General features: G+C 44.8%; 1 protein-coding gene across 1 annotated transcript; it reads right to left on the bottom strand.

The window, feature by feature from the left end:
* Window positions 1-1,471: 1,471 nt before the first annotated feature.
* Window positions 1,472-1,951, bottom strand: KCNE4 (potassium voltage-gated channel, Isk-related family, member 4). The gene has a single exon (XM_008940764.1). It carries the CDS (start codon window positions 1,949-1,951, stop codon window positions 1,472-1,474), a length of 480 nt encoding a protein of 159 aa, XP_008939012.1.
* Between the last annotated feature and the right edge of the window lie 11,573 nt (window positions 1,952-13,524).

Here is a 13,524-nt window from a genome sequence, read left to right as displayed (position 1 = left end):
GGATAAATCACAGAGCTATTTTAGCACAGGATATTTGTGGAAAAGTTTGGCAAATGTTTTGCTGTGCAACGTTTTAGATTCAGGCTCATCAGCCCTCATGCTTCAGAATTAGTTCAAACGTTATAATAAATTATTATAGAATATAAGGTATGATTGAAACAGACATTCTTTCCTTTTTATTCATTCTTATTTCTTTTAACAGTGCAATAACTTAGTCATTAATTTCATAAGCATTTGGAAAAAAAAAATAAATCACAGTACCATTAAGTTAAGGTGGGGTGGGGGAGAAGTTTGTGCATTTGAAAAACTTGTTCCTAATGACTGTATAGAAATGCATGTGTCACATGCGAGCAGATTAAAAAGAAAGATGTAATGTTTATCTGCACTGGATAGATAGAGCAGAAAGTCTAGATTCTTTAACAATGTACATGGGTACAGTTGTGCTGACCTCAAACGCAGAGTTTAACTCCAACAGAGAAGCACAAAATATTGTGCATGTCCCTTGAAGTCAGGAGGACTTGGCTGAGGTCTTCAGTGGGGCCAGGATTTCACCCTTGCTAAGCTGAGTTCTACCCTGAATTCCACCTATTTTTCAAGGGGGCATGACAAAGCAGCATTTGTTCAAGCCTTTCTATATCTTACACCTTGTAACAAAGATCTTTTCATGTCTTCCTTAACTTACAGGTCTTTGCCTTCAGTGATTGAATGGACATATCTGTAAAAAAAAAAAACACAAACAGCAAAAAACAAACCCACCTTCCCTGTAGGTAACTCAAAGGCTGGGTTGCAGCAGAGGTTGGTGAATCTGACCCAGGCAGCACAAGGAAAAACAGATATGATGGCATGGATCTGAAACTGGGCTCTACAACCCTCCCAAAAATTCAGTGCCTCTTTCTTCCCTTTAATTCTTTCTGTGCCTAAAGTCAGTCTCCAGCCATGCTGCAATCTCCCTTCAGCATAGGCAAATTTTCAGCTTTTGAAGCCTTACTGAACAAATCTGCTGTTGGCTGTGGTTTGTGGTAAGGAAGACAACAGTAAAAGTACTTCTAGTCTCTCACAGCTTCGTGTGAATGAGCATCACCCATCGTCTTTAACAACCAGGCACTTGCATTAGGGTAACTTCCCCAAACATTTCCCAGATATCTGCAGAATTCTGAAATATGCAGAGACATGCCAGTAATAGTTACCTCGTTAGAAAAAAACCCTATATATATATAGTCTCCATGTTCTCAGCTTTTATGGTAAGAATTAATAATGGAAAAAATAGAATTAAGCATCCCAATGATGTGCAAGTTACATGTTGGAGTTGGGTACCACTGCTTCCTTGTCCTGCCAGCTCTCAGGAACACCTCAGGCCCCAGGGCACAGGTACCTGTTCAGAGTTCATTGGAGAGCAGGAAAGTAGAACCACGAGTTCTTAGTGGGAGCTCCACTCAGGCTTTGGCAGTTGCTCAAGGGAGCCCTGCAAGTGCTAGGAGTTCTTGTGGAGGTTTTCCGCAGATCCCTCACTGCTCTCGTTGAGGAGCGTTTCTGACACTTCCCCCAGTTCAGCATCCAGCACTTCCTCCTGGATGGTGAAGTGCACGTCTGGGGAGGAGGATTCGGAGCTCACACTGCTGCCTTCCATTGAGCAGATGGCACAGGACAGGGATGGCACCATGCTCTCCTGCAGCATGTTCAGCATCATGGGGATCTGGACGGACTTCAGCCCCGATACGGTTGGCAGAGGCTTCACAGCTTCCCCCCATTCTCTCTCTTCATCTTTGTAGAGCAGAAGCAAATTGGATGACTTCTCTTTCCTTTTGGATTTCATGTAGCCGAGCATTATCCCGATCAGGAAGATCCCATAGAAAGACATGACAATCAGAATGTAAAAATACTCGTTGTTGTTCTTCTCCGTGTTGCGGGATTCAGCATCAAGCATGGCTTGGGTCACGTTTACATGGTCCATCTTCAGTATGGGAAGTGTTCCACCACAGCTAAAGCCTAGAGGAGAACGTGTACATACACATAAGCTCAAACTTCAGATCGAAGATGTAAAAGAAACATCTGGAAAAAAGATATCCCTAAATTATTCCTTGCTACTTGCAACCTGTAAGCCCACACCTGATGGAAGCCTGCAGTCTGTCACACCTCTGACGTAGTTTTGTGAGTGAACAAACTGTTATTCAGATACAAAAAACACCAGAGGAAAGAAAACACAGAGCATTAAACCATCTCCAGTTCTATGCCAAATTATAAAAGCCCAAACCCCCATGATTAAAGAAAGAAAGCTACAGAGAAATACTCAGCTAGGCATAGTTTTGTGCTGCTTCACCACGGTTTCGTAGGAGGTTGAAAAAGTTAGGTGTGTTATTTTATTCAGTGATGTAGGGGGGAGAAAAAAAAGAAATCAGAAAGTAACTTACGTTGGTATGTAAATAATTCCTCCTTTTGCAAAGCTCAAGAGAACTTTCCTCCACCAAATGCCGGGTGCTCTGAAAAGTTTCCTCTGCTGCAGTTGGAATAAATAGCTCTCGAGCAATGTTTCATCACGTGTTTTAGAGGCATAGTTTATAATAGTTTTGTGTTGGAGTCAACAGATGAACTTGAAGGATTGCAGTTCAACCCACTGAACTCTTAACAGCTGTGAAAAGAAAAAGAGTTGGGAATTCAGATTTTACTCTTTCCTAACCAGTGCAGCACTGGCTCTTTCAGGTGGTGACTCTGTTCCTTTCAGTGCCACCCCAGCTGCTCAATCTGACCTGTTACCCCAAGAGCTATGTGGGGTGCAAAACCTGCAGACCATTATTCTGTGTTTGTCATGAAATAAAAAAAAAGAAACATGTGACTTTGGTAGTAGGCACTATCAAGTTATCGACATGCCTGCTATACTTAGTTTTCCCTGGAGAGATAGGGGAGGAAAACAGGTTATAGAATCACAGAATGAATCATAGAATCATATTTTAGTTTAGTTTAGTTTAGTTTAGTTTAGTTTAGTTTAGTTATTTGCCTGGGACTGTTGACAAAGCTTTACAACATGTGTGCAGAGCAAAGTGGTGACTTTCAACTCATGCTGCAGCTTCACTTTGCCACAAGCACTGGGGCAGACCCTGAGTCTCCAGTGAGTTTTGGATAGAGAGGTGCTGGTGCCACCTAATGCTGCCCATTAGAGCAGCAGAGTTTGGTCCCCCACGTAATCATTGGAATGGTGACACAGATCTCCTGAGGTTCACAGCCCCCTCCTCCCACCACAAGTAGAAGCAGCCAAGAGCTACATGGTCTGCGTGCTGTTTATGGATAAACAGAGCAGGACCACTGAGTTAATGCAGAGTTTAGAACTCATCAGCTCAGTGCTACAGGAGGCTCCAAGACCCCTTTTCAACACGTAAGCAACAATAGAGGCCATGGGAAGAAGGAGGCCCAGCTGGCACCTTGGGGACTTCACTTCCTTATCCTCTCCATCCCCATTCTTCACACACAAAGTCAGGCCCCACATGTGAATGTCACCCCTTCTGCAAAGCTTCAAGGATGTTTATGTAACAGAACATTTCACTTCCAGAAAGTAGTTGACTGGTGCTGGAGTTTCCCAACAGTAGGTCTAGGCTTTCGGTTTTTTGTTGGTTTTTTTTTTTTTTTTTTTCCCCTGCAGTCACTTGTGGATTCTTTGCACAGACAGCGAATTCTTTTCCAAACCCTGCCCTCACAACCCCTCTGAGGTAGTGGCAGATAGGATTAACCTCTCTTCACATGTAGGAAGGGCACAAGAAAGGAGTTAAGCAACTTTAAAAGAATAATTCAAGAAAAGACAGAATGATATGTGGTTTTGGAACCAGCATTTTCCATCATTTCTCTGAATGACTCCACAAAAACAAAAATTACATTAGCCTAATTCCCTTCTCTGCCCCTTAAAATAGAAAATCCATCCTTTAGGATGCTGGTTTTATCTCTTTGCACATTCTCATGTGATAGCTCAGGAGCTGTTGATGTTGGATTAATGTCTACTGGGATTTCATCTGACAAAATCTGTCTGGAAGGCCCGCTTGCCAAGTCTGGATTCTTCATCCCTGTTCCTCACAAATTACTGAGCAGGCAACAAGAGCATGTTAACTGGTAGGCTGAAGCATAACCCAGGGCCAGGCTCTGGATTTCCTAACTAACTTTGGGGGATTTTTGCTTCAGATCTTTTTCAGCTCCCTGTGGTATTTTTTCCTCCATTCATCTCCAGAAATTTGGGATTCAAAAAATTAAAGACAACATGTCAGGTTTTACCCACACCCTTTCATGCAGGACTTTCACAGAACAGTGAGGAAACAGCCAGCATCACCGAGTCAATTAAAATTGGCTCAGTATGATGAGAAACCCCTCCTCTGTACCCATGACACCCCATGGAACCAGCTCTGAAGCTGCATGATCCTAGGAACAAGGCCACCCAGCACCTGTCCTGCTGCGTCCTGTCAGTGTGACATAAAGGTCATCACTCACCTCCACAATGAAGAGCACTCTCAGACACCTGGAACCCCAAACTCTGCCCAGCTCCCACCAGTGAACCTGCAGAGCAGAGACAGACCTGCTCTTCTGCAGGTGCCCACAGGTGCAAATGGGGTCCCTTTGGTGGCCAAGGAGGCCACCAGCATCCTTGCTTGTGTCAGAAACAGTGAGGCCAGGAGGACTAGGGAAGGGATCATCCAGCTGTAGTTGGCACTGGTGAGACCACATCTCAAATCCTGAGGTCAGTTTTGGGCCCTTCACTCCAGGAAGGACCTGGAGGGGCTGGAGCATGGCCAGAGGACAACAAAGCTGGGAATGGGTCTAGAGCCCAAGTCTGATGAGGGGTGGCTGAGGGACCTGGGGGTGCTGAGCCTGGAGCAAAGGATGTTCAGTGGAGACCTTCTGGCTCTGCACAACTCCCTGAGAGGAGGCTGGAGTCAGGTGGGTGTTGGGCTCTTCTCCCAAGGAATAAGCGACAGGATGAGAAGAAATGACCTCAATTTGCACCAGGGAAGGTTTAGATTGGACATTATGAAAAACGTCTTCCCTGAAAGGGTTGTCCAGTCCTGTCCCAGGCTGCCCATGGCAGTGGTGGAGTCCCCATCCCTGGAGGGGTTTCCAGGCTGTGCAGCTGTGGTGCTGGGGGACATGGGTCAGTGGTGCCTCGGGTGGACTTGATGATCTTGAAGGTCTCTTCCAACCAGAACTATTCTATGATTCTTATTTGCTTTAAAGACTCTAATGTGGGTGAAGCTCCATTCAAAGTTATCTGGATGAACTGCAGCACTCAAGAGGAGCACAGGAGCACTGGTCAGGTACATCACAGATTTATGCAATCCCCCAAAGTTAAAGTGGAAGGTGACTGAATTGCATAATTGCACATAGTTATTGCCCAAAATCCCTTTGTAACTATGTTTACTTTGGTTAACTGATGACAACTCTTCTCCATCTGTTAGCCCATGATTCTGAAAAACAGTTTAATTTTAAAAAGGCCTGGAAGGAATCCCTGAACCTTGTATAGACATGAACAGGAGGGATGGGAAGACTCTGAGGAACAGCCACCTGAAAAACATATGCCACGTGCTTACTGGTGCCATAAGTCACCTTTCTCAAGCTGTACCTTGTAGAAATGACATTTTTGTCTGAAAACAAGATCAAGAAAATCGAAAATTAGAGTCTTTTGGGTTTGTGTTTCAAAATTGCATCTGTTGGGAATTGTAAAGCTGTTGATGATGGAAAAACTACTTGTTTAATTTTAAATAATTTATTTTTTTGAGCGAAGATGACTAGCTATTTCATTTTTGAGGCTTCTTTCTTCCTTTCAGATCTTTTTTTTCCCCCAAACCCCACAGAATTTCCCCTGAAATTTCACTGATGCTCTCAGCAATTGCCTCCCATGTTCCATTTCACCTTCTTTGCATCGATCCCGACCTAGGCTATAACATGTAAGAATAATCCTCATGCTGTTGCTTCCACCTTCCATATTTGCCCTTTGGAAAACATTAGCCTGATAAAGCAGGGCAACAGCCAGGCACTCCAATGATTAAAAAGTCACAACAGAGTTGCTGACATCAGACTTTTTTTCTCAAGGTCCCTGTCTCCTCGAGAGCCCTTTGTGGCAGGGACCTCCGTCACCAAAGGACGCAAAAGTGGAGGCCTGAGGCATCCCATGGGGCAGGAATTCTCCACAACACGGCTTCAGGCACGGTTTAATGTGAACCCTTTCTCCAAATAAAAACGTGAGAACTGTCAGAAAACAGAACAAAGACAGAATCTGTTATGAAGACAGCATGAAATGTCCTTTGAGACTCAGATGACTCTCTCCAGGCTGCCATGGAAGATGTACACCTAACCCTGCACTGCAGGTATAATCCATGGCCTGATGTTCCATTTAGCCTTCTTTTTTACAGTTAGTGAGTTAAAAAGACTGAAGATCCAGGACAGAGCCATTAAAGGGCTGGCTCCTACGGGAAGCTGAGCCTGTTTGGTAAGTGTATGCTAACAGTAGCCCTCTAAAGAGTATCTGAGCATGTGCCTATTTGGAGTAATCATCTGAAAATCTGAAAAAAAAATGGAAAGAAAAGAGAAATGGGAAGGACAGAGGGGTTGGGTTTTTTTTTTCTTCCTGCACTTGGACCTTTAATGGAAGTAATGGTTGGGAATTTACCACTAGGGAGGAAAAGAAGGGAGAGTTTTCCCATGCAAATATTGACTTAGTTATGATTCGGACTCTCCAGACATTGCAGCTGGGAAATGACAACAAAGATGATCAATATTTATCACATATATGATTTCAATTAAAAGAAAATTAGAGCTCAAGAGCAGGGGTTGACACTACAAAGACACAAAGAAAGTCATTCATGTTCGTGGCCTTGTCTTGCATATAAAGACCTGCCATGCTGAGATGATTTCTGATCCCAGAGTAGGGAAGAAGTAGCAGTCCAACATGAGCCAGGTGCCTCCTCACTAGCAAGCCTATGCATGAAATTTATGGGCTTTATGCTCTAAACACTTCTATGCCTCAGCTCACCTTGCTCCAAAATGAATCTAATGATACCTACGAATTACACATGCTGTGAGGCTACAGCAGGGTAAAGCACTTGCAGGTCCCTACCTGGAGATGCAACAGCATTTCCACATGGCTGGGCTGCCATCTGAGCAATTCTCACACAGCTCTGGCTTCATTTTCCACCACTCTTCCTTAATTTTCATGCTGCAAAAATAGATGACTTTTTTTTTGGTATACTTACTTCACACAAGCAATTTCTAGAGGAAGGTGGCAATTTTATCAGTTTCATCTACAATACACCGTGCTACCATCTGGATACCAAATGGAAGTAATGCTCTGCCCAGTTATTAACTGTGAAAAGCTTAGTAAAATGCTACAGCTCTGCCTTGCTACCTTACAGTCTTCACTGGAGAAGTACAAATGCAGAAGATGCACACATCAGCCTCGTCTCCAACTCCAGGATTTAGTTTGCTTTAATTCAAATTTTATTCAACTTCCACAGCAGATCCCCAGATCATGAAACTTCAGGTTTCTCTGTCGTTCCCTGCACCCAAAGCAGGAAAAAGTTTCTATTTTTGTCAATAGGAGCAAATATGGGGTTCAGAAGCACCTCCCAGCCGAGGTGACTACCTGCTCTGGAGCTCTCAAATCTAGCAGTGGCAAGAGACTTCCCACAAGTTCCATCCAGAGTATTGCAGCTGCCCTCCAAGCACACAAAGATCTGTAAGGCAAACTGCTTTCTGATCCTGAGAGATGACAAGCAGCAGACAACCTCAATGATAGCTGTAATAACAGTTTACACTAAATTTAGCATTTGCTGCAAGGCATGTCTTGTGGTAGTCTTGGAGTTTGGGGACAGGCATTTCTTTCCAACCTCTAAACTGGATTTCTGAAAGCTATGAGTGACTGGAGACAAAGGGAGTGGGAACAGGTAACTCACGATAGCAATAACAAGACATTACATTTTAAAAAATACAGGCTTTTCAGCAGCTGCTGTGAGAAGCTGAGTCTGAAGTCATCACATCCTCAATTCTCTTTCCTGTAGCCAAGATGTGTTATAAAGATATTTTATCTTTTATATTATATATAATTACATTAATATTTTCTATTGTATCTATTTGTATATTCCTATCCAATAAAATGAAACTTGCACTTCCTATTGTCTTACCTTTTTCCTTTGGTGTGGCACAGAGGAGGTAGGTCTATTTGCTCTGAAAATGTGTTTTCTTCTCTTTTTCCTTTTTTTTTCCCCCAGTAGAATGATCTGTTGGATGCACTAACTTTAAAATCAAAACACATTCAAAGCTTTCATTGCTCTCAGTGTCAAATGCCAGATTCAGCTGCACGGTAGGTGACAACTGTGTTTGACATGTTTGCTTCTGTTTGGGATTTAGACCAGTCAGTAACATACTAAATTTTGGATGCCGTTAAAAAAATAAAGCAAGAGCCTCTAAATCCCATTCCAGTATTTAGAAGAATTTCACTGACAAACCCAAACACACGTTTCTGTTTCTTTAGCAAAGAGACAGTGCTTACTCTTGCAGCTATGGAATGGTGCCTTAGGCAGGACCTTCACCCTCTCTCTGAACTTTTGACTCCAATCTGCTCAGAATTAGCACTTTGATTAATATTACAGAAGGCTTCCAACAAACAAATTGTAGGTGAAGGGATAGGAACAAATATTTAAATTTAGATGGGGTCTGAAATATTTCTATGCATGCAGCATGAAGATCTCAACTGAGTTTTTTTGGTTTGTTGGGTTTTTTTTTTTGGTTGTTGGTTTTTAATTTTGAGATTCTTCACCATCTGAAAAAAAAATCAGCATATGCCAGTCCTTGAGAAGCATAAGAAATAAAGGGGACAAAACCACTGAAAACATTCAAGTGTTTGCTGTGAACCTTCAGCTGCTTACAGATCAGAAATCAGAGGAAGGTCTTTGGGCAAGTTAGGATATGCTTGCACAAAGTAAAGTGGAAAGCTTATAGAGATATTTATGAGCATCCAGCCTAGCACAGAGGTATAACCATTTTCAAAGCCCACCACACTTGGAAGAATTTGAGAAGACAAACAAGCAGACAAAAATTTATGCATTGGGAAACCACAGCCTCTGAAGTCAAGGAGACAGTTGTTGCTTAGTCTCACAAAGCTGCAGAATTGTGGCTTTAATTTTCATACATTAAGACATTATAAGAACCCAAACATCCAAACAAGCAAGTTCTGCCTCAGATATGTGCCTGGAACAAGATAATACAGAGCAAGGTACCAGCCTGGCTTCCTGCGTGGGCTGTGTCCAGTTTCCTGCCTTGAGATTGAAGTACCTGCTGGTTCCTAAGGGGAGCTTCACAGGAACCTGAAATCGGTGTGGAGCAGAGGAGAAAGGACAGGTAGTGTTCTTGCACACATCCAGCCCAGCTGAAGAGAAAGCCCTTGCAAAGCCTTAGAAGAACAAACTGCATTCCTCTTCACTGTTATTTTTTCCAGTCCTGGAAAATTTGTTTGCAAAGTAAAAGTTAGCCCGTGGTGTTTCATGGCCACGTCAGCACAACGTCCCAGGTCACCGTGACCTTCATACGGGACTTCTCACATCCACACGGATACCAGATGTGCAGCCCTTTCCCCCTCTGATGTCCAAGGCCCTCAGGCTTTTGTCCACCCGCAGGCACCCAGCTTCATGTGTGTTTGTAACACTCCCTTTGTGTTTTTGTTGTGAAACCTCCTCATTTACTGTAGCTCTTGCAGCAAACATCACACTCCATTAATTTCTGCTCTCAACCCCGCTGACCTGAATCTTCATGGGATTGCAAGTGTAGTTTAGATTTCATCACTGCCTTTTTTTACAGAAGTCCCCTCTCAAGCTGAAGTCACTCAGCACTTCAGTTTGATTTATTACATCTTGGCATCTGTTGACTGTACTCACTTTTAGAGCTTGAAATACTCAGACCAGCTATTTGTTTCCTTATTCCAAAAGTCTGCTTTGGAAAACACAACAAGGTACAAAATAGCAGTCTGGGGTGGAAACAGCATCAACTGAATGAACCTCAGGTGTACAGCAAAGAGGACAGAACGTACAGAAAAGAGGCAGTGACAGCACCTGCATCCTCTCTGAAGGGAGGGATTCCTTGTGGCAAAGGGGGGAAGGTATGAAGCTGTGGCTCCTGAAACCCAAGGCTGAACTCCTGGGCTCAGGTGATGAACCCATCTGCAGCTTGCCTCTGGTCCCTGTAAGGTCTGGATTTCTCCTGTGGTGCCTGGGTACAAGAGTCACAGAATCATTTTGTTTGGAAAAGACTTGCAAGATCATCGAGTCCAACCCAGCACTGCCAGGTCACCACTAAACCCTGTCCCTCAGCACCACATCTACACAGGTTTTAAACCCCCTCAGGGTTGGGGAGTCCACCACTGCCCTGGGCAGCCTGGTCCAGAGCTTGACAGCCCTTTCAGGGAAGAAGTTAAGGTGATTCCTGAAAATGAGCCAAGACCCATTCCTGTATTTCTGTGTTTTGGCACCAGTCCACGAAGCCACAGCTGCGAGTGCAGAAGGTAAGTCCCTAAATGCATAATGCAGAGAATGGGTTGTGCACAAGGCAGGGTCACACCAGCTTTAACAGAACAGGATTTCTTCTCCTCAGCTGATAGAAAAGCTTCATTCCTTTCAGTTCACACAAGCACTCAGAATCCAGCCTTATGTGGACAACTGATGGAGCACAGATGGTGCAATCTGCCACTGCCAGGACCCTGAGTGGTGTGACAGCCCCCCCACCCTCCTATGCCCTCTGCACCAAAGAAATTTCAAAAGAAACCTGGCAGGAGAAGCCCTCAGTGCAATAGATTTGATCAAATTAATCAAAATTAACTTCCCAAATTAAGCTTTAAAAAGTGATACCAAAGAGAAGAAAGGTAGTAACACATCAATGCCTACTGTAAGCAGGGGTGGCTTACTTGTGAATAAAGATAATAATAAAAGAAACTGTAGGAGCTGTAATTTTCAAGTGTAGGCATTTTATATCTCTGTGGGGACACATCACCCCATCTTGAACATGTTTGGTTAAAGCAAAGACAACCATTGGTCTGATGGAATTACGCTTTCAGAACTTAGAGGAAAACACTCTGCTCTCTTGGCTCTTCATAACATGTGAATAACCAGCCCAGAGTAAACGAGTGGCCTTGTGTGGTCTTTTTGCTCTTCACCCACGGCTGGTATGTCACTTGAACCTGGGGAGCAACAGGAAGTGGGAATTCTGCAGAAACAGGAGCTCCTGCTTTCCAAACGAGCCCTGGAAAGGCAGCGTGTTTGGGGAAAAACACTGCAGTGGCAGATGGGAAGTACAAAAACCCACCTCTAGACACAGAGAGTGACTGAATACTCCTTTGAGTCACGTAAGTAAAGAACTGTGAAGTAGTCATAAAATTTCCCATCTCTTTCATAAGCAGTTAAGCCCAAATGGAGCCCAAATCAGTCTGTAAAGGGAAGGGTTAAAGGAGTTCCTGAAAGCCACACAACTGCTGTATTATTTGTAAATTCAGTTCAAAGTGCTGCAGAAACCAGCCGGGTGGGGACGAGCATCAGTGCTGGGCAGCTGAAGGTTGCTTGCTGAGTCGACCCCAGCACACCCTGCCTGCACCCCCCACGGGAGGGAAGGGCACTGACTGGTCACCCCGTGCGCTTTCCAACCCCCTGCTCCCTCTCCCCACCACTCAGCTTCCCTTCCACACCACCCATCCCTGTCCCCATCTCTCTGCACCATCTTGGCCTCCATCCTACCAAGCTGTTTGGTCCAGCCCAGCCCACCCCCAGGAGAGGTTTACTACCTCCACGTGCTTTGGTTGGCTCCCTGTGCCCCACAGGCCCAGCTCCATGCTCCCTGTGTTGCAAAGCCAAGAGGACACAGGCTCCTCTCACCTATCAAATCCTTCCACCATCAACTGAAAATGCAGCCTGGAAGCTGTTGCTTTGAGAACTGGAACTCACGTAGCCCTTGCCTACATTTCAGGGCTTACCTTCTGAGTTAAAGCTCCTGCCACCTTCTCCATCCGTGACTCTCGTCCCTCTCCTTCCATGTTTTCTCCATATTATCTCATTTTTACCATCAACATCCTTCACAAAGCAGGTTGCCAAAGCTTTTCCTTCAAACCCCTCTAAAATCCCCCTGCTTGAGGGAAGGGAAATAAGAAAGAGAATAACACCAAAAGACAATGAAAAATGCTCATGTGTGCAGATGTTACTCAGTCCCACACGCCAGTCTCACTCGTTCACATCCCTTGTGACTTTTTCTCTGACATTCCTGGTCTCACCCATGGCGTGTCCTACCAAACCACACCACTGGGATTTTGCTGGGGCAGGACTGTGTCTGTCTGAGGTGAGATCTCTTGTGCTTTTCTGAGCACTGAAGCAGCGATCACATCCCAGACATTTGTGAAGCCACTCAGCTGGGACAGCTCTGCAAAGCTCCAAGTGTTTTCCCAACACCTCTCTCCAAGGAATTGCTGCCAGAGCTGCTTCCTTCCTTCTCCCAAAAGATAACTGCCTTTGCCACTTCTCCCTGGGGTGCAGCTCAGACCCTTGCCCCCAGGCTGGGGTAGGTGGAAGGTGGCAGGGATGCTTCCAGCCAGGAATGCTTCCAGACAGCTTCCCTGTGCTTCAGACTCTCCTTTTCCCAAATGTTCAGCCATGGTTTAGTCAGAATTAATCAACCTCCTTCCAGGGAGTTGTCAGAGCCAGAAGGTCTCACCTGAGCCTCCTTTGCTCCAGGCTCAGCACCCCCAGGTCCCTCAGCTGCTCCTCACCACACTTGGGCTCTAGACCCTTCCCCAGCTTTGTTGCCCTTCTCTGGTCACACTCCAGCCCCTCAAGGTCTCTCTTGAAGTGAAGGACCCCAAACTGACCTCAGGATTTGAGGTGCAGCCTCCCCAGTGCCAAGTACAGGTGACAATCCCTGCCTTAGTTCTGCTGGCCACACTATTTCTGGCCAAAGCCAAGGTGCTGGTGGCCTTCTTGGCCACCTGGGCGCTCTGCTGGCTTACATTCAGCTGGCTGTTTGTACAGAAGAAGCTGTACCAGGTCCCATCTCATCATGGGAAAGCTCAGTGAGGGGAAGCCTAGGCTATTGCCAAAACACTCAGCACTTTTAGCCTTTTTGGGGTTTGGTTTTGGTTTTTTTTGGGTTTGGGTTTTTTTTCCCCCCTCATGACTGATTTCAGGATCTGATGAGTCTCAAAAATCTCAAAAAGAGGAAAAAAATATAAGAGACAGACACTGATTCAGATATCCAGTGCTCAGACACTTCGAATAAATTGCCCAGCTCATCTCTGCAATTTAGCTCAGGAAAGGAGCCAATTTGCTAAATTAAAGATTGTAGAAGCCTTACGAGCACAGCGAGCCTCAGCTTTGCCCCCTGGTTTATCAGCACTTCCATTTCATTTCTCTTACCTTCCTCAACCCTTCATTTCAGAACTGGGTGAGTTTCGACCAAGCAGGTTCATTATCACATGGAAAAACCCACGTGTTGGGCAAGTTCTGTAGAATCTACCAGCACCCTTAAAAATAA

Source organism: Merops nubicus, unplaced genomic scaffold, assembly GCF_000691845.1.
Source record: "Merops nubicus isolate BGI_N331 unplaced genomic scaffold, ASM69184v1 scaffold1705, whole genome shotgun sequence".
Taxonomy (NCBI): domain Eukaryota; kingdom Metazoa; phylum Chordata; class Aves; order Coraciiformes; family Meropidae; genus Merops; species Merops nubicus.
Note: the sequence above shows the minus strand (reverse complement) of the source record. Positions and strands in the feature narration are given on the sequence as shown.